This window comes from Mesoplodon mirus (assembly GCF_964341445.2).
Source record: "Mesoplodon mirus genome assembly, chromosome: 8".
NCBI classification, from domain to species: domain Eukaryota; kingdom Metazoa; phylum Chordata; class Mammalia; order Artiodactyla; family Ziphiidae; genus Mesoplodon; species Mesoplodon mirus.
In genome coordinates this window covers 80325218-80347961 of record NC_138984.1, presented here as the reverse complement: position 1 = coordinate 80347961, position 22744 = coordinate 80325218, and the positions used below count along the sequence as shown (strand labels likewise).

The 22744-nt window shown below is 33.4% G+C and overlaps 1 protein-coding gene across 1 annotated transcript in view; it reads left to right on the top strand.

Moving 5' to 3' along the window:
- Positions 1-22744, top strand: part of LOC309809369 (sodium channel protein type 3 subunit alpha-like) — a 112362-nt gene that overhangs the window by 71586 nt on the left and 18032 nt on the right. The window contains 6 exon segments of the mRNA XM_082630424.1: positions 1964-2137; positions 3116-3472; positions 5292-5762; positions 16885-17005; positions 18134-18288; positions 19033-19206. Of these exon segments, the coding sequence (XP_082486550.1) occupies positions 1964-2137; positions 3116-3472; positions 5292-5762; positions 16885-17005; positions 18134-18288; positions 19033-19206 (1452 nt within the window).

Here is a 22744-nt window from a genome sequence, read left to right as displayed (position 1 = left end):
GTAAGTACTCAGCAATTTTTTATTAATGAATGAATGGCTACAGAAACATATAATCCAAAATTTCAAAAAAAAAAGCTTCTTCAGAAGACAAGATATATTATAATTAGGCTAAGTCCAAACAATAAACATTCAGTATGTTTTTATTAATTGTCTTAGTCTTAAAAATTCTTCATGATAAAGAAATTCAAAGGCAGCAGAATGTATGTTTATAAACCATACATGGATTTATGTACATAACCATATACATATCCAGGGGTTGCAGTTCTCTGTGTTCTTAGCATTTTTTGATGGAGTTTTAAAATTTTATAAACATAAGCATCATGATCAATAGCCTCAGTTGACCTTTGCTAGAATGAGAAAGATTTTTTCAAAACTCTTAATCACTGACAATGCTAAGCTAGACTAAAATGTACGTAAAACAATCCCAATGATTTTTAGGGCCTAAATTGAAAGCATTTAAAGAGATAAATAGCTATGGCATTAAACTGCAAATTGTAATTAAAATGCTATTTTTAAAGAGAATTTCATGCTGGGATTAAATTTTAGATGAAAGAATGTAAGTTTAAGGTATGGGTTTTTTAAATGCAGGACATCTTCTAGTCATTTCAGAAGAGCTGAAAAGTTCACCTTATGATTTTCTGTAGGAAGAGATATTTGTAGATCATTTACCTGGATTGTTTCTAACTCAATTTAACTAATATATTTCTATAATCAGGCTGTTTATTTCAAATAGTAGCTGCTCCTAAAACTTTATATAAGAAATAAAATTCATATAAATCAGAACTTATTTTACATTCACCAGGGAAAAAATACCCCAGGGTAAGTCCTTCTATAAATGAAAAAAATCACTTTTTAATGTGCATTCCAGCATATCTGGATTTTCATGTACTAAGCTTGCTTGAATTACATTTTACTTCTATTTGAGTGAATGAATGATGAACTGAAGTTAAGCTATCTTTTCTGGTATGGGTATTTCTCTTAGGTCTTTCTGTGATTGGGAAAATGAGATGTTAGCTGCAATTATACTTTGTAAGAGTAGAACAAGATTTCCTTTAATTAATATGATATTTTAGGAAACCAAATAATTTTGATACTGTTATTTTGACAAAGTTCCTTCAAGGTAAAGGCTGATTTACCTTGGTAAGTGGTAAGCTTGACTTTAGTCATAATATGCAGTTTTTACCTATAGTTAATTAATATAATTGCTTTAAAAGATTTTTCGCAAGAGTAATTTCATAGCTCTTCATGTCCTTGGGCGTCTTAGCCTGTGGTTTTGAATTAAAAAACAAAACCATTTTCAAATAGACATTCATCCAGCCACTCAAATAATTTATTAATCCTAATTTTGGGTGTATGCATACTGAGAATGTTCTCCTGATGCTTTCAATTAAATCTGCAGTTCCTTGCTCTACTTATCCATCTACCTTAATTCTGAGGCATAAATCCAGAAATAATTATTATAAAACATTTGTGGCAAACTCACTCTTATTTTAGGAATGTTTATAAAATTATAGAAATAAGGTGGTGTCCCTTAAAAAAAATAAAAATCAAGAACAAAATATGTTTTTTACCAATTTGAAGTAATTTTTGAGTGACTTCCAATAATACATAAATTGTTCTTATTGCAATACTTAAAAAAAATTGGCTGTGATTATGGTAGAAGCATAGGGTACCAAAAAAGGCAATAATTCAGTAGCTATTATTTAGTATCAGATTTCAAATGTGGACAATGAAATGTTTTCAAATCAGCATTGTCTTGGAAATCTAGCAGATTCATTAACTAACACAAATCCACTTAAAATATTCCCCTGAAAAAATGCTAAACTTCTATATCCATTTGTCACATTTCTTCACTTTAAATTTTAGATATTCTTACTCATAACTGTTTAACCTTCTTTACAAATTCTTAGAGTGTCAAAACTTTTTCAATGCTTGTGAAGTACTGATCTCTATTTTACTTTAGGTCTTCACCGGTATCTTCACAGCAGAAATGGTCCTCAAGATCATTGCCATGGATCCATATTATTATTTCCAAGAGGGCTGGAATATCTTTGATGGAATTATTGTCAGCCTTAGTTTAATGGAGCTTGGCCTGGCAAATGTGGAGGGACTGTCTGTACTGAGATCATTCAGACTGGTATCTGCATAGACTATGTTTATATTCTATCTTTCATTGGCAAAATACTTATTTCAAAAATGAATTAATGTGTATAGTTTTTAATAGTTTTTTACCTCAATGATATTTTAAACTTAAACCAGTATGTGTGATATTCTAAGAAAATATATAAATGTTCTCTTTAAAGCTGAGTGTGACTGTTTATCAAGAATGATGAAAAATGGTTGAAACACTTCATAATAATTAACTATGTAAGGCACATTTAAAAACACACATGTGCTTCTAAAATTATGTTTTAAATTCATTAAAATAATTTTTTGCTTTAAAGTCTATAAAGGAATATAAATAAAAACTTTATACCCAATTAATCTTATCTTTTTATCAACCTTACTTATATTAGTGGTAACTACTTTAAAGGAATATGTGGGAAAATATTTGATCCCATTAGCACTTTAGACAACGGTATAACAAATTTTTTTGCATTTAGCAAAAAAAATTATTTAAAAATATGCAAAATTTTATTGGAAATTAAGTAAAATGTATTTTTCAAATTGAAAAGAAACTTTTCCTTAAGTTTATCAAATTAGTTTTACTTTTATATTATAAATGTCCATTAAAAATATATAACATACTTTTAATATTTCTTTTTACTCTCTAAAATATAGTTGGAGGTGACATTAGCTTGCTAAATTCACAAATGTCTGTAATCAAAGTATTAATTTGTTTTCGTGGATATATCTGTTGATGAATCAGAAATGTTTTATCATTTCTGAAATATTTTCTCTCTCTTATATTTGCACTTAAATGATATTATGATTTGATTTACAATTCCAGTATTATTAACACTTTTTTCTGGATTTGAATTTTAGTATAGTTTGAGATTTTACATTCCTCAGAGGTGGGACTACAATATAGTATCATACTGATAAAATGATGTCTAACTAACTTTTTAAATTATATTGTGACTACTACTAAGAGTATATTTTCACTTGATTACAGCTTCGAGTTTTCAAGCTGGCAAAATCCTGGCCCACCCTGAATATGCTAATTAAGATCATTGGCAATTCAGTGGGGGCTCTAGGTAACCTCACCTTGGTGTTGGCCATCATTGTCTTCATTTTTGCTGTGGTCGGCATGCAGCTCTTTGGTAAGAGCTACAAAGAATGTGTCTGCAAGATATCTAGTGACTGTCAACTCCCACGCTGGCACATGAATGACTTCTTCCACTCCTTCCTGATTGTGTTCCGAGTGCTGTGTGGAGAGTGGATAGAGACCATGTGGGACTGCATGGAGGTTGCTGGCCAAACCATGTGCCTTATTGTTTTCATGTTGGTCATGGTCATTGGAAACCTGGTGGTACGTATGTATTACAAACGCTCATAATTAAGAACAAGATCAGACAGTGGCTAGGAATGTGACCTGATGCAGCAGACACATCTGGTTTTATCATCAACAACCTAGACTCAAATACCAGTACTAGCACTCTGAGCATGAGCAAGTTGTTTAACTTTTCTCAGCCTAGAATTCCCTGACTATGAAACTGGAATAACAAAACTGAAATCCTATAGTTTATGTGAGGATTACATGAGGTATACCCGTGACAGTCCAGGGACAAAAATATTAGTTTTTAGTTTTCCTTCTTCAAAAAGAATGTTTTTATCAAGACTAACTTTGTCCTAATATTATTTTTTATGGCCTGAATTATTTTTTATTCTATTATTTTGATGAGATAATGATCTCCAGTAATTCTAAACAAAAAAGACTATTGAAACTGTATTGAAACTGTTCTTTACACATACATAGTTCATATTGTTTGCTTACTCAGAGGCATAAGTTGCATATTACCAAATTTTGAAGACAAATTTCAAAGAAATAGTGTATTATATTTTAGCTATGTATTATAATTATCCAAACAACTTGGAAGTATATTCTTCCCTGAATTTGCTTTATTAAAGGAAAATAAATTATTGTGGTTTAAGTTATGCACATGTATAAACACTGACCAGATTTAAAAGACTTACTTTTAGCTCTGACTTAAAAGCACTAATATAGAAGCACAATTTGTATGTTTATGTGTTTTAATGCTTACATTTTTCAATCATGTGTGGTCAGAGTGTTTCTTTATGCTATCATACTGAACCTTTCCTTTGAGAAGTACATTTCAAATGAGACTGCTTAAAAGAATGTTTGTGGGATACCTGTGGACATGCAATTTTTTTCAGAATAGTAAATAAGGAAGCTCTAGATTCTGAACAAATCTGATATAAAAATAAGGCAACAAACTGGGGTTCTGGCTTAGCATGAGTCTTCCTACCATGTAACTTTTTTTGAAACTCAGTAACTACATTTCAAGCTAAAAATATTCCTATAAATAAATTTTCTTTTGCATCAGTTATAATGAATTCTATTATTCATATTTTATCAGTTAATTGGTTAATATTTTTTCCCATGTATCCAAATGATACACTGAGATTTCTTCATATTTTCTGCAAAAAAAAAAAAAAGGAAAAAGAAAAGTAATTTACATTATATGGGTCCAGCCTAAACCCTGGAATAATTTTAGACTTCTCTCCATCTGTTGAACTATTTGGACACATATATTTCAAAGTATACTGATGAGAAATGTGTTAAACCTTTTATAATTTGCCTTTAGTAATTTCTGCTGCTATAAAAGATTGTGGTTGTTGGACAATGGAATTTGTATTTCAAGTATGTTGTTTTAACACATATCCATCAGGCTATTAAATAAATAAATTCATTATTTACACACATGAAGCTAGACATTCCCTAGACAAACTGGTAAAATGCAGTAAAATGACTAAAATGAAAATATCTCTTTTTTTCTCATTGGCCAAAACCACAAAAATGGGATTTTTGTCTTTTCACTGGCAACCCTGAGTAGACACAATTTAAATCTTAGAACCTCCAGTTTCCTGTTGTCCTTCTCGGTTTGAAAGGAAGGGTGCTTGTTTTACCATTTTGCCCTTAGAGCAGGTAGAAGATTTCAGGTTCTTTAAATGGTGTGTGATTAAGACAAGGTTTCTGAAATACAGTAAGCATTCAAGAAGCAGTTGTTGAATTAATTTTAGCAAAGATCTATGAGTTCCCTGTTTAAGCTATTATGTTTATGCATACTTCAATATTAATACAGCAAAATTTTCTTTTTTTCTTTTAGGTTCTGAACCTCTTTCTGGCCTTATTGTTGAGTTCATTTAGCTCAGACAATCTTGCTGCCACTGATGATGATAATGAAATGAATAATCTCCAGATTGCAGTAGGAAGGATGCAAAAGGGAATTGATTATGTGAAAAATAAGATACAGGAGTGTTTCCAAAAAACCTTTTTCAGAAAGCCAAAAGTTATAGAAATCCATGAAGGCAACAAAATAGACAGCTGTGTGTCCAATAATACTGGGATTGAAATAAGCAAAGAGCTTAATTATCTTAAGGATGGGAATGGAACCACCAGTGGTGTAGGTACTGGAAGCAGTGTTGAAAAATATGTAATCGATGAAAATGACTATATGTCATTCATAAATAATCCCAGCCTCACTGTAACAGTGCCAATTGCTGTTGGAGAGTCTGACTTTGAAAACTTAAATACTGAAGAGTTCAGCAGTGAGTCAGAACTAGAAGAAAGCAAAGAGGTAAGAATGCTTTTAAAGTTTTTCTTGCCTTTCCTATAAAAACCATGCACCACAGTTACTTAGTGTTTTTATTGTGCTTATATGCATTATTAAAAAGTGTTCTGAAAGCCATATATATAGTAATGTTGGAAAATTATGAGATATTCTTTTTTGAGAATTCCATCCATTGAAATTCCAACTTTCCACAGAAAATCATCATTCTGAATAATTAGTATATTCATCTTCTTGATAGTTTGAAAGTCTGATTAAAAAATGTGGCCTTCCAAAAAACAGATTTTATTTAATACATTCTATTCTACATTAGATTATGCTCTTTAGAAAAAATAACAATGAACCATATTTTATTGATCATTGTTAAAGTGTTATCTCCTTACTTTCTATAATATATTAAGTTTTGCTATGGTTATTTTTAATGTGAAAGTTTTGTGTAGTTTTTGTTCTCCTCTAAACCTTTTATTGCCTATGATAAGAGTATTATTCACTTATTAAAATTTTACACATATTAGGAAATTAAAAGTAGTACTGATTACATTTTGCCCAGTCAAGGATGAGCAAATCTATAAGGTCTTCCAGATTAACTTGGAAATAGTAAGAACTATTTAGAAAAACTCTACTTAAGGATTACAGTTAAACTGTAGACTGAAAAGCTGTCCTTACTGTCATATTACTACTTATTTAAAAGAAAAGAAAGGAAATTGTTCCTCCTGTAGGATTAAAATTCATAGGATCCTATGATAGTAGCTTAGTGGTATTAATTCTGCAATTCTGCATTGTGGAAAACAGGATTAAATTTTTTACTATTACTTATTTATAGACTTCTTATATACCAGTAGGAAGTTAAGTCTAGCACAGGGTTATAAAAGACAGGTTTTAGCATGAGGGTATAAATATTGACACCATAGGAATCAGACAAATGATGTCTGATTCTGTGAGCATATTTGCATATTTTGGAACCTTCTTTTTTTAGTAATGTGTCAACAGAATTTGTATAAGTAGTAAGTAGCTGACAGTGTCACAACTGATAGCCTCCTGATCCTTTTTTTCAGGCATTTCAGAGCTTCTGAGATATATTATAATGGTAAATTTGAAAATATTTTGAAAAAGGTAAAAATACATACAAAATGAGGTATAACATTCTTTCTCCGAAATTCCACTCAAAGTCTACTTAGAGAGTTCAATTCTAATTTATGTGTTGCTCATTCTGGTCAAATAAGAATTCAATTCTAATTTTATTTTCCATCACTTGACATAAATTTATTTAAGAAAATCATCAATTAATTAACAGGCATTTATTGAGCACTTTTGTGAATTCAGCACTCTGCTGGATACTAAGGGTAAGGAAGAGTTAAAGAAGAGATTCATAACATAACCCCCTTCAGGGAAATCTCAGCATCTTTGAGGAAGCTAATACTAACTCACAAAATTATTAAAAACCTATTAAAAAGTTTAATCTTGTAGGACTGAATACAAGATTATACAAGTATTGAGAGCAGCAAGAACATAGCAAAATGTTAAACAGAAGAGATAAAATTAAAGTAGGCCTCAAAATGTGGGTCAAATACATGAACAGAAAGCAAAAAGCAGAAACTTACTAAACAAAAGCCAAAGTTTAGAGTGAGCTTAGTATTAAGGTGCAGCAGTGAAATAATCACCATGTATAAAGTATTGGTTGAAAAGACTGGAAAAATACTTATGGGTGAGTAAGGTAGTTTCAGATTATACAGTCTTTGAAGTAAGTCAAGGAGCTTGGAATTGGCTGCATAGTCTATAAGGTGCTATTTGTTCTGAAGCAGGTGAAAAGCAATAGGAAAGTGATGTTTTAGGAAAATTTATTTGATAGCAATAAGTAAAACTGTTTAGAGTGAGAACTGTTATCTTGGGGAATGTGGTAACAATCATTTGATAATAATGAGGTGACAGAATTCTGGGCTAGGGTAATAAGTATGGGAACTGAGACTAACTGGCTTTTGACCAACCTAGTAAAGAATCTGAGAAATTGGGAAAATGGTGATGCAACTGTCTGAAATGGCCTTTTTAAGAAGGTTACCAGGTTTATGGGGGAAGAGAAAGAATTCAATTGGGACATACTGAATTAGAAGTGGGATATAGTGAGAACAAGAGACTGAATGAGCAGTCAGGGTTTAAAAATAGATTTAATAACACAGATTTCATAATTATCTGATTCCTTGAAAATAGAGGAGTTCCCCAAAGAAGTAATTACAAAGAGAAAATAAGGGAAGACTAGGGACAAGACTAGCTTGGGGTCAAGAAGAGATAGAAAAGCCAAAGAGGTAGAGAAACATTTGCTATGTTAACATCATAGGTTTCATCTCACTGCACTCATGGAAATGATATATCTTAATTTCTTTTTACCAAAAAGTTGGTTTCCAGAATACTTCAAAAACTCACTTTGTTATAGAGCAGAAACTAACACAACATTGTAAAGCAGTTATACTCCAATAAAGATGTTAAAAAAAAAAAACCTCTATGATGTCCACAGATATTTCAAACTATTGCTTTAGGAGAATACTACCTCATTGTCATGTCTTTTTTTTAATGAGTAAAAAATCATAAATTTGGAACAATGAGATACAATGTCTTCATTTTCAAGTCCTTGAAAACATTTTATTATCTGAACAAAAATTCTTTATTGGGCGATTTTTTTTTTATAATCATCTGTCCTCTTCCAAGCTAGTTTTGGATACATGGAATCCAATTACAGAATGTAATAAAATTGTTTAAAGTGTACAGATATATTAGAGGGAAAATACTTAAAAGTAAATATAAAATTTAAAGTTTTATAAAGCTAGGATAAAATTTCAAATTATTTTGCACAGTAAAATTAAATTCAGCAATAAGTTTTATGTGGATGATTTTTTAAATTAGTACCAGAAAAACCTTGAAAGAATAATAGGGCAATTCTCACGTATGGTCACACAAAGTTTAAAAGTACAGTTGACCCTTGAACAACACAGGAGTTAGGGGTGTCAACCCTACATCCAGTTGAAAATCCGGGTATAATTTACAGTTGCCCCTCCACATACATGATTTCGTATCTGCACTCCCACATCTGCAAATTAAGCCAACTGAGGATCCTGTAGTACTGTAGTATTTACTATTGAAAAAAATCTGTGTGTAAGTGGACCTGCACAGTTCAAATCTGTTTCGTCCAAGGGTCAACTGTACACTGTTTTCAAAAATAAAAGTAAAAATCAGCATTATAGAATAGATTTAAATAAATTCCAGCGAAGTTCAGTTTTGATCTGAAATTTCTGCAAACTGCTGGCATTGAACACAGGTCACATGTCAGATTCACATTTATGTTGGCTGGGTTGTTCTTTTTTATTAGCTATTGCACACACACACTCATACACACACACACACAAATTAAAAATAACGTATCCATAAAGTGGCATATTGGTTCGCGCTTCTTAAGTTTTTTGAACACAAGTAGAAAAAGAACATTGGGCTGTGCTTTGGGGGACACAAAATATCCTTTCTCTTTGCTGACAAAGTGAAAAATCATACAAGTTAAACCTAACAGAATGATACATTTCAAAAGAAAGAAAGAAAGGAAGAAAGAAAAGAAAAAAAATTTTGCAACACATTTCTGCTTTAAGAAGAGGCAGTAAATTAATCATTAATTTAGATAGTATTTGAAAACTCTACCTGCTCTATTCCTTCCATTCATTTTCAAAATATCTAGCTATACCACAGTTGGGGAGAAATGATCTCTAGAAGTTTTTAGAGATATAAATATGAATTACTGTTATTATATTACGTAATACATATTTTATATATGTGTATCTATTATATGCACCAGTAACATAAACAGACTGGTATGGAAATGAACATAAAGTTTTGCATGAAAAAAATTTTAAGGACATTGAAGGCATGGATTTCAAAATAGTGATCCTTTTATTTTGTAAAAACTTGGAATTATACATACCTTGTGACAAGATATAATGTAGAATTTTGTTTTTATATAAACATGATTTCTTGACATTTTTATATAATTATGGATTTTTTACAATTTAGTTCTTAAAAGGTTTCATTGTCTTCCCAGGTGAAGGATATAGAATAAATGCTCTTAAGAAGCATATTTGAAGTTGAATTCCAAAGCTCAATCTAGGAATATCATACTGTGACCTTCACTGCTTACCATTCTTACTTCTCACAGGGGTAAAATCAAGCTGGAGCCTTCAAGAATGAAACTCTGGTGTTTTTTAACCAGCCAGAGGCTCGTGCCACCACTTTTACCCAGGTTACCCAAGCAAGTTGTACACGTACAATCACTTTCTAAATAAATTTTGACTGGCCTGCATGCTACTCAGCTACGTTCCTTCCCCTGCCATGGCAAGGAAGTGCTAGACGTGCCCAGCTGCTCTCTGCTGAATCGTGTGACACATCACAGCATGGTCAGGCAAGACGGGCAGTCCCAACACCATATTTGATTCTGTTAATGATTTTCCAGTTTAGTCTGTTTAGGCTTTTAAAAGCAATAATTGCATGCTCTATAGGATTTATATCTATTTTAAAACATGATAGAAATGTTTAAAGTTCAAAATAGTTAAGAACTTGAGAGGATGCATTTTTTTTGCTTTTATTTCATTAAAATAAGACCACAACTTTTTGTTGTTGTTGATTCAGCCCTTATAAGTAAACTGTATTACCAAAATGAGCCTCACAGGGTTTGTTTGATAGTGTTGCCATTTTCAGATCATTATATTCAGATCTGTGAATATAATTTTCAACCCATCCAATTCATGTGCTCCAGATAGAAATGTTTACTTTCATGTTTTGGGGGAAAGCCTCCATTAAAAAAAAAAAAAAAAGAGTAAGGTTATCATGAGATTTTGGATATGAAGGGCCATAGTCTGTATACATTTGGGCACCACATATCTTGGATTTTCATGTAGTTTGGGGAAGTTGTTAAGTCATGTGTCTGCCAAACCCTAAGTGATCACTGTAATTAAAAAATTAAAAGCATCATGATACAGGGTAGGAAAAGTTCATTGCATCTTAATATTAAGTAATTGGTTCAGTGTACCCATTTTGTAAAATTTCCCTGATCTACATTAATTTCTCCCTAAATGTTCTACCCAAAACTGAGCAGGCAAAAAAGAGACTTGGAAAATTTCCTACTTTGGATTATTAATTATTGATTATAGGTTTATGAGGAGTAAAGGATATCTCCAAAAATTGCTGTAGGTTTGTGGATGAAATAAATCTTTAGTTTATTCTCTTGACTCAACTTTCTCCTGTTACTGGAATCACAGCCAGAGTGAGTGTTCCTGTTTGTTTTTGGGCACACCACATGGCTTGTGGGATCTTAGTTCCCTGACCAGGGATCAAAGCCGGGTCCACAGCAGTGAAAGCCTGAGTCTTAACCACTGGACCGCCAGGGAATTCCCCAGAGTGAGTGTTCTTGAAGGCAAATTAAAAAGCAAAAGTGAAAAGTTCATGAGTATTAGCAGTTTTCAAGGCTTTTGGTGAAAAAAAAAAAACCTAATTAGAGCTTGGGGTTTGTCTGTAGGTTTAATTTATATATACTCTCTTCTTCTTTAGGGATAACTGAGAATTAGCTGTAAAATGAAACAAATTCAGACATAAAATTATAAATAAAAATTTTTTTAAATACAGCCCCTGGTGATTTATGTAATTTTACTTAAAATGACTTTTTAGTTTTAAGAGTAAAAGAAGATTATTAGTCATTGAAGAAAATCTGATTATTTTTTCTTCACAAGCAGGGCAGAATTAAATGGTACTGGAAAATTATCTTTTACACCATGTTTATAACAGGATTCCCTCTTCTTCAAAGCCAATATGGAAACTTTGAAAATGATGCTTGACTAAGGTCCCAAGCACGTACCCTTCTAGAAAAGGCCCTGTGCTCCATTTTCAGAATCTGGAGAGCAATGGGAGAATACCTCTAGCTTCCCATTTCTGTTACGTTCTCAGTGTCTTCCAAATGCTCTCTGAGAAACTGAATGTGACACAACTCTTTCAGAGGCACAGATGGGAGTGTGAATAGCCATTTTAAACCTATCTCGACCTTTAGAGAATGGTTTTGATGCTTCAGTGTACTTCTGCTGAAATAAAAATTAAGGCAAGTTTAGATGAAAATTTTTGTATTATCTTCTTAACATAAACCAGCTTTTTCTTTTGCCTGCTGGATGTCCTTTTACCTTATTCTTCAACTACCATATAATTATTGTCAGTTTCCTATATTATGTTCATAGTAAGGCTCTTTTAAAATAAAAGGTGCATCAGGGGTGTTACACATTTAAAATATGTTAAGGCCAAACTAAATAGAGATGGTTTATATTTTTAACCATTCAATAAGTGGTCCAGAAAAAAAAGAGCTATTGGTTTTAGTCGTGTTCTTCCTGCCTTGGATATGCAGCCCAGTGACCTCACTGTGTGGCTACCTGTCCTTCAAATGAAATATAAGTCAAGATATGGATATGCATATCCAAAAGATCAGACTAAGGCCCTGATAGATTGTGTAACCAAAACATTTTCTTCTTTTATTTTCAAGACAAAACCCAGAAGTTTTGAAAGAAATGGCTAGATTTTAAAGGCAGTCTGTAATGGCTGAATCTTTTATTTTTGCCTTTTGAATCAATAGCAGTTTGTGAGTCAAACATTTGATAGCTGACTGAAAATAATGAAATGTGAGCGCATTTCAGTGGAAGTAGGCCAGTTGCTAACATTCTCTTCCATTTCTGAAAGTTAAATTTCACTATTTAATTGGATAAAAATTGAGCAATATTCGCCATAAGGGGGGATTTCTATATAAGTTCATGTTATCGGGGGAAAATGGCCTTTTTGGGTGCTGATTCTGTCATTTCTTACAAGTAGTATTTGCAGCTAACCTTGAAAACTTCACATTCAGGTACCATGTCTTTGAGAACATGGTTCTTGGACCAGCGTGCGGCTTCCACAGCATTGCGCCGGGCTTCTGCTACAGCCAGGCATGCTTCCTGTGGCTGAATTAGGCCTGGAGAATGTTGCATCTTCAAATCTGCTTTCCAGTGTGCATTTGTAGAGCATAAGTCATCATCCCTCTGTAGACTCAGTAGTTTCTACAAGGGATGGAAGAATCTAGCCTTAAGTGCCATAAAACATTGGATGGATAGGGAGAAAACAGTACAAGAAAACAAGTGATGAGCTTGTACTATGTGGTTTTATATGGAAGCTTTCTACTGTTATGCCTATATACCTGATTACATTTTTATAACTACTTCAGAACAAGTATTAATTTTAGTTATTTAGTATAGTCATCAAGTTCCTTAATGTGGAAAATTTCATTTCAGGTTTCTTTTTTTTTAATCATTTTAGTAGCACAGCTATGGCAATTTAAAGAAAGTAAGTTATTCTTTGTATTTATCATCAGTCACCTGCTTTTAAATCAGTTATGTGTTTTTAAATAAAATTTGGAAGTCATTTTGGTATGGCTATGATAAAATGTATGACAAACTACCCTCTACCAGAATATGAATGCCAAAGTGTTGAACTTAATTAGAAATGTTTAGATTACAAAGATAGTATTATATCCATGTATAGAATTTTAAATGCTTAAGTAGTATTCTAGGATATAAATTTCAAAATTTAAAAATACAGCAGTAAAATTCTTTATGTTTCCAGTGACTAAAGCTTATCAGGCAGTATATCTTAATTGATAAGTTGTTGTAACTTAATAAGAACACAGTCTAAGCTTTAATTTATAAATGTAGGTAAATTCACAACTTTAAAACGTTTATGTAGTTGATACAATATTTTTATAACTTCATAGGATAAAGTATATGTACTTTCTTATGACAAAAATGTGGCCTATGAAGATTACACCATGAATAAGCCTGACTCTCCAACTAGCAGGAATTAACTTTATGCCAACTTTCATAGGAAAAGGAGCCTCCCACAAAACACTTTTTTTTTTTTTTGTATGCGGGCCTCTCACTGTTGTGGCCTCTCCCGTTGCGGAGCACAGGCTCCGGATGCGCAGGCCCAGCGGCCATGGCTCACGGGCCCAGCCGCTCCGCGGCATATGGGATCCTCCCAGACCGGGGCACGAACCCGTATCCCCTGCATCGGCAGGCGGACTCTCAACCACTGCGCCACCAGGGAGGCCCCCACAAAACACTTTTAGTGGCAGCAACACTAGCCTACCAACTATTTTTTAAACCTTGGTTCACCAAGTCTCTGTCTAAACATTCCTCAAGGAGTTTTGCAGAGCATAAGGTTAATGAGCTTATCCTTAGAATCAGAAAAACTCCTGGATAACAGTGAAGCAATTCTGCATGTAAAATGGGTTCTGCTCATTTGAGAAGAGCAGAATACATGCAGAGTTTTTTTCCTTGTCTGTTTTCAAAAGACATGCTATGCTTCATAACGCCAGGCAGATAGAGGTAAACTAACTCACACACGGACCCCCTCTGCTTTACAATGTACATTACCTCCACAGCCATTTAGAAAATTGAAATTATTTGTATTTTAACATACTAAACACATTCACAAAAGTTTACAATCTAAAGACAGTACCAATAACAAAGACACATCCAGAGGTCAATACTTGGTAAACAGTGGATACAACTGTCATTCAGATTAATGGCTACCATTACTTGTGCTGTGAAGGATTTGCTTTAAATATTTGTATTTAAATATAAGACACTTGTGTAATACATGGCAGAGAATTATAATGCAAAAAAATGGACATTTCACAACTGTATTAACAGTGGTAAAATAAGAAGTGAAGGGTGAGTATGTTTTCTAAAGTTTTCAAATGGAAAAGTATATGTGTATTTGCGTGTGTATACATATATACTTATTACTTTCTTCCTTCAGATTTCTTTATTGAATGTCTGCCAATATTTTAGAGAAACATTTTGGAAGTATGTGTTTTTATCACTAAAATATCGTTAATAATTCCTATTCATTAAGAAAATGCATTTTCTAATACAATTAAACAGACTTCTGTAAAGGCCACAATTGAGTTACATATCAAAATGAAGAGATCAAATTATCTAAACACTATAATTCTCTCTATAAGAGTAATAACAAAATGCATTCAATCATTCATTTATTCATTTTTCATAAATTCAACATAACCATTTAGTGTCTATTCTATGCTTGGATCCTTTGGTATATAGATGTATATTTGTGTATGTGTGTACATTTTAATATATATGTATATATGTACATAAATATACAATTTTATGTATATATATAATTTATATATATATATATTTATGAGAATATTTGGTCAAAGCAAAGAAGTATTATGGGCAAAACATTCTATAAAATTTAGCATGGAGAAATCATAAGAAAGAAAGGCTTCATGGAAAAGGTGGATCGTGACCAGGCTCAGAAGAAATTATTCAGCTTGGATTGGCCAAGAGGAAGAAGAAATATGAAGCTTTTTATAACTAACCTCAAAATAATTTGGATTCTTACTGGTTTTATTTCAACAGTGGATATTATTGCTGCCACTCATCAAATGTCAGTGTCCAACCCATAAACTACCAATGAAATTGGAAGGGAAGAATTAGCTAGTATTTTCTTGGTTATACCAGAAGCTGCTGCAATTCTATCCAGCAGTAGCTTTCCTGGGATTTTCTTAAAAGAATAAAGATATTCTGGCTGTAAGAAGCAGAAAAATCCTGAGAGAAGAAAATATGTCTTGACCTTCCACCTCTCCAAAAAGTAGAGGATTTTAATGGTAAAATTTCTTGTACTCTAATGATCCTAAGAACCATCGGCCATAATCGATGGCCTAATCTCTCTTTAGCATACTCCAGACTAGGAGATATTTTATTATAGAATTATATTTTGACTTAGGGTAACTATCATAATATATTTAATTGGACATGGTTAACGTCAACCTCAAAGTAATACCACAGAAAATATCATCTGGATACTACTCTTCCATGTTCACATTATAAAGTATTAAACTACATTTGCATGGTGATTTCAAAACATCAAGAATTTTGAGCCAAATTTCCTCCAATATGACTGATGCTTAGGGAGTTATCCAGGTATTTTTCAGTAACACATTAACTCTTTCAGAGGGTTAGGGCAGAGTAACCCTATCACTCAGCTACTAAAGTTAATGGGGCCTTTGAAACCATTAACATGTCCATGTTCTTTCATTCTAAAAGTTTTACATTCCCTGGGTTGTGCTGTATGTCATGTCTTTGCATCACTTTTCATAAAGCATTGCACATCCATAATGTCTTCCCAAGTGTTATCAGAGTACTTATTAGATATTTATCCTTGCAACACTAAAGTGGCTCTTCCTAGTCATGTGGCATGTCACAATAATTTTTTTAAAGGAAAAGTTCACAGCCTGATCACATGCTGAATTCGGAATATGCTCCTAATGAAAGTCTATACAGATTTTGAACAATGTCATTTATGAAGAAGTTTCCATTTCGTTTAGAATTCTTTGGCAAGTATTGAATTCATTTAAGCAGTTCAAAAAAGGGAGAGAAAGAGAAAGAGAGATCTATCATTTTTCTGCTAGTAAAGTAAAAAGAAAATTATGTAAGCCAGAGAAAAATATAGCTCAAAGTTGAACTATAATGACTGTGACTAATGTTAATGTGCCACTCTTCCTTTCTAAAATTACAGAAACATGGACAGTAGTTACAGACAACTGGTAATGTTCTTTGCCCTCTGAAAATTTCCATTGAAGAGTGGAAATTACAATTTGATTTGAAGCATTTTAATTAATATAATCAATAGTGAATGTCAGCATACCAAACTTTTATCAAACTATTCTTGATTTGGCCTGAAAGTTGATGTATTAAATTATTTTCATATGCATCCATAGACAAATAGAGATCATAAACAAGTTAATCAGTAAAATCACTCCCTTCCAAATCACCCACACTGAATGCTGTCTAACCATTTTTTGTCTGAATCAACTTAGTAGTTACATTGTTTTAAACAATAGGACTTCAAGTATGTTAAGTTATTAGTACATAATTATCAGTACTGTTAACAGAGTCAAATGCTATCACTACCACCATCATTTTTTCACACCATCACAGAGCATTTCCAAATTAGCTGAATAAAAGGGGAGAAAAATCACATCTTTGCAATGGGGTTTTGTTTCCAGAAATTAAATGCAACCAGCTCATCTGAAGGAAGTACAGTTGATGTTGCTCTGCCCCGAGAAGGTGAACAAGCTGAAACTGAACCCGAGGAAGACCTTAAGCCAGAAGCTTGTTTTACTGAAGGTAAACAAGCTCTAATATGGTTAAATGCAATCTCCCTTCTTTCCTTACAGAGACTAAATATACCTCATTTGAAAGAAATATTTCAAAGAAATGGTGAAGGCATATTTATCTTTGTTTTCCTCTTTTCTTCCAAAAAGTTAATTTATCTGTATTTCCTGTTTATACTATAGCAGCTACTGTGCCTGGACAATTAAGATAATTTGATACATCCTTTTTTTCCTCCTCCAGAATGTAGAGAAGTGAACCCTAGAAGATAAATGGCATTCTGGAACATCATCTCATTATTGATAAAGCAATCCCTTCAGACCTCATTGGCAATGTTGTGATTTGATTTATAGATGCTGCAATAATTACACTCCATCTCTAACAGTTTCAAATGTGGTTAATTTGGGCTGTGACCAGAGCTGTTTGGGGATATAGATGTGCTCTAGAGCCTTGTTAGGAAGACCAGCAGTTATTCTCACAGTGACCAGTACAGTGGCTAGCACACAAATCAATAAAGGTTTGCTGATTCAGTGTGATTGGATTGAATCCCATAAGTAGTAACTCAGAGCAGAAGAGTGGATGGAAGTTAGAAATAACATGAAAGCTAAGAGCGGGAGGACAAAGGAAGAGAGATACTGACTGACAAGATGAGTCATAGGTGTGACTAAGAAAAGCACTGAGGCTGAAAATAAATAGCTTGGGAAAACTGACAGTGGATGATACCTAGGGAGACAGGGGAATTTTCTGTGTGAAAAGAAGTGTGTAAAAATCCAGGATTACATCAAAAAATGAATAAACAATTTGAATATGCAGTTTTCCCCCAAACCTGAGAGATGTTCTTGTCCGTGATTGGCCTTGAGGCAAAGAGAGATCCTAAGCAGTGTTAAAGAATGGAACCATTTATACTCAAGCAGCTCTTGGTAAAGTAATTCTTTGATTCTAGGTAGCTGGCTGATATGTACGTCTGAGAATGATTCACTATACAGGAGGGATGCTGAAGATAACTAAGGAATGAAGTAGCCAGTTGCTGTATAAAATGATGATCTGAGACTAGGACTGGGGAGGGAGCAACAAAGTTTATTTCTTCCTATTTAAGATTGAAATATATTTTTCTAATTTATTATATTTAATGTTATCTTTTAGGATGTATTAAAAAGTTTCCGTTCTGTCAAGTAAGTATAGAAGAAGGCAAAGGAAAAGTCTGGTGGAATCTGCGGAAAACCTGCTATAGCATTGTTGAACACAACTGGTTTGAGACTTTCATTGTCTTCATGATCCTTCTCAGTAGTGGTGCTTTGGTAAGTGCAACGCATTATTGGCAAGAATCAGGTTCTAGTGAAATAGCTTATCTCCAAAAATACCAGAAGCATACACTTAGTTTAAGGAGCAAAACAAGAGGTATATTTGTACCTTGCAGAGCTTGGCACCCAGGGTTTGACTATGCAAAATTCATTACAGAATAAATTAGAACCATGAACAGCCAGATGGAATTTCTCGTCTGGTGCTTTTCTAACAGATGTTTTCCTTACTGAGACAACCATTTCCAGGGACATTCTGTAACTACATTACCTTGCATGTCAAATCCCATCCAGTTCTCCCAAGTAATCATGGTAATATTTATGGACTAAAAGTGTATTTTTTATATCTAATCAATTTATTCCTTCAAAATGAGCCATATCATTCAGAGAACTGATGAAAGTAAGGTTGGAACAGGCCAAGTCTATCCCTCATTAACAGAACTTCTAGATATTTTCTGAGTTCATAGTACTTCTCTAAAAGCATGTCTTTGTAGAAGTAATTGAGATACAGATTTTGGGGTGAGAGGCAGAGAAGAAAGCACAAACTAAATCAGTAAAGATACTGACATTTTCTTGCCAACATTTTCCATTAGTTTTAGTCTTTAGATTTCTTCTGGTTCCACATTTGTCTGATATTAGCCAATATTTATCAAATTAGTGCTTTGTGGCAAGCATTCTACTAAGAATTTTATCAAGTATTTGGTGGAGGCAAGCCATTCAAATAAAAGCATTCTTGATTCACAGGCTTTTGAAGATATATACATTGAACAACGAAAAACTATCAAAACCATGCTAGAATATGCTGACAAGGTCTTCACTTATATATTCATCCTGGAAATGCTTCTCAAATGGGTAGCTTATGGATTTCAAACCTATTTCACTAATGCCTGGTGCTGGCTAGATTTCTTGATTGTCGATGTAAGTATCCTAAGTGATTTTTATGAAGTTATTCTTAAAAGACGCAAGTTTGACATTTCATATATTTCTATAATTAAAACCTTGACTTTAATTAGACCCTAGTTTCACTAATTCTGACATAATTATGCAATTATCTTTTTAAAAAACTACAAAAAAATGCAAAAATGAGTTAAGTCTCATGGGAAAGCAGTAGAAAAGGTCCTAAAAATGTGAACAGTGGTAAGAGAAAACACAGAGAGAGTTGTTCTAGGACACAAGCAAATAGCTCTTCTTCTTCTGAAAATTAAGAATCTCAAGGTAAGGAATAGCTAAAAATCTGTTAATTGACAGATCTAGCTTATTAACAGTTCAATTGAAAAAAAATATCTCCAGGAGGTAAAATCAAGACATATTTGGGGCCAGGAATTGTCAGAATTGCACTCTAATCCCTTACTAGAGTGTATGTTACTAAATAATGTTAAAATAACCTATGCACTGTATTCATTCAGCCACAAACCCACAGGGACAATAAAATGTATTTCCATTCTTAAATCAGTAGTTAGATATCTCAGTAGCTAATGAAATATTTACCATGAAAAGAGATAGGTGTAGAAGCCCTGTTCTGAATCTGATTACCCTGAGGTGAATAGTCACAGGAACATTGCCAATAACAAGACCTGTCTAACTTGCAGCCTACTTTTTTATTCCAAGCAATGGAGAGGCACTGGAGCAAAATGAGAGTCAACTGGTCCTCTGTAGTCTGTGATGTTCCATTGTACAAGGCTTCTCAGCCTCCTCCACCTCAAAAAGTTGCTTTAAGCACTATCTCTAGCTGTTTCCCAGCAATCATAAAGCACTTTATTTTTAGTTCTAACGCTTGCCACTATGAATCAATGATTGTCATTATGTGTGCATTCATTCTTTTTATCGTCTTTGACAAGTGTGGGCCTATCTAAATTCTACTCCCTTTTCTCCCATACATACATACTCATAGTTCTATAACCAAAATGTGTTCAACCCTTTGAGATGAGAAGAAATCTGGTGCCAAGTCACTATTAATAGATCAGAAATGACTTCCAACTTCCCGTGTCTGGTCTTTAATGAATAATAGAGATGAATCTCAATACTGTCCTGAAAAGCTTCCAAACAGGGAAGTTTAATATTTTCATATTCTGCAGATTGAATGGACCTTAAAGAATATCTATGTTCTATTCTATATAGTCTTCTAAACAATGTATTGTAAACTAAAGCCTCAGTTTGAAGAATTTTCCTTAGATAGCACAACTACTTAGTAACAAAGTTGAGATTAGTGTCCTAATTTCCTAATTCTCAATTCAGTGCTCCTTTACCCTATAGATTTCTTATCTAACTCATACAAATGTTATATTTATATTTTCATACTGGCTTTGGAATTCAGCATTTATGATCTCCAGCTTTTCCCTGAAATGATGGAACACGAAACACATAATATTCCCTGGTTCAAAAAACTTTTGTCATGTATGAAGATCACTTACAAATGTGATAGAACTTCTCCAGAAAATTCTGAAATTTATTAAAATATTTTCATTTACTGAAAAATTTACATTCACTGAAACACTTACTACATTGTACTTAAGTCCATGTATTTCCCTCATATAGAAGAAATAAATATGATGCAAAAATCTGTCAAGGTTTTGTATCATGTTTGAATCCTTACAAAGCTAATATAGACACTTAGTTAGCTACAGAATAATGTCAAAGAATGGTGCCCCCCAAATTACTTCCCTTTTAGTAAGTTTAAATTAGTAAAATGGAACTGGGTACCTTTGGGCAAGTTATGTAATCTTAAATGTGTCTATCTTCTTTTTTTCCCAAAGCAGGGACTAAAATGTGTGAATTCATGTAACCTCAACTAACAACTTGTTCTCAGACCACTGGGTCCAATAAGCTAAAGTAAACATAGAGTTAAAACAGTTTTTGAAAGTACAAGTAAAACATACTTAAAAGGGTTTCACAGTCCATAAGATATATTGCTATACCAACTAAGCAGTCACAGAAAGCTCAAAACAAAACAAAGCAAAACCCCAAAAACTGAAGTATAAGTGAAGTAACTTCAAACCAGAAGAAATACACTTTTAAACCTGGAGAAATTTATCTATGTAAAATTTATCTATCTTCAATTCCCTACCTAAAAATAAAGGTATTGGGTTATCTCTCCAACCTCCGTTAACATTCATTCATTGATCTAATAAATATTTTGAGCACCTAATAAGGGCCACATGCTATTTTAGATAAAGAAGCTATGAACAAGACAAATCAAGCCCTGTTAGATCTACAGGATCTAACACTCTAGGAGAGAGTGGAACAGACAGTAAAGATGTAAACAAATAAAATCCAAAAATAAGATAAAAGCAGATGGTGATCATTGCTATGAAAGAAAACAAGATAACAGGATAGAGAATGACTGCAGAGTGTGGAGCAGGAGAGTTTTACCCAGAGTCTCTATGGAAGGTGTCTTTGATGAGGTAAATGATGAGAAAGAGTGTCTCAGTGCCTGTGGGCTGCTGTAACACAATACCATAGACTTAGTGACCTATAAACAACAGAATTTATTTCTCACAGTTCCGGAGGCTGCAAAGTCCCAGAATAAAGTGCCAGTAGATTCAGTGTCTGGTGAGAGCCTGCTTCCTGATTCATAGGCAGCAGTCTTCTCGCTGTGTCTTCATATACAGGAAGGGGCAAGCAAGCTCTCTGGGGTGTCTTTTATAAATAAGGGCACTAATCCCATTCATGAGGGCTCTGCCTTCATGACCTAATACCCTCCCAAAGACCCCACCTCCAAATACCTTCACACTGGGGATTAGGTTTCAACATACGAATATTTGGGGGGACATAAACATTCAGTCTATAACAATGGGGCAGTTATTTGAAGACCTGAGGGGATAGAGAAGAACAATCTCAAGGTGCCGAAGTATGAGCCAGGGACACTCAAGAGACAGAGGAAAACTGTTGTGCTTGTGTATGATAAAACACGGGCAAAAGTAGTAGACACTGAACTCAGAAAGGCACCTAGAGGCCATGGTAAGAAGTTCATGTTTTACTGTAATTTAATGTATATTGTACATATTATGTAATTTAATGTATATTGATTACAGTTACAATGGGAAACTCAAGGGAGAAAGGGTGAGCAGGGATCTGTTCTACTGTTTTTAAATTATCACATCTGGCTATGGTGAAGGAACAGCAAAAAAGTCAAAGCAGGGAGACCAATTAGGGAGCTGTGCTAATAATCTAGGAAAGAGAAGATTATGTCTTAGACTAAGGTGACGAGACTTACTGATGAACTGGATATATGATATGAAGAAAAAGGAGAATTCAATAAACAGAGTTTCTTTCAATCTGAACAAATGAGTAGAAGATGAAACCATTAACTGGAATGGGTAAGGTCAGAAAACAGGCTTGACAGGGCAAGCAGACAGTAGGTGGAAGAGGGATGTACTAAGTTTGAGATGCCAATTAGACATTCAAGAGTACACGGTGAGTTTTACCCAAGTCTCGAGTTCTGAAGAGAATCTAACAC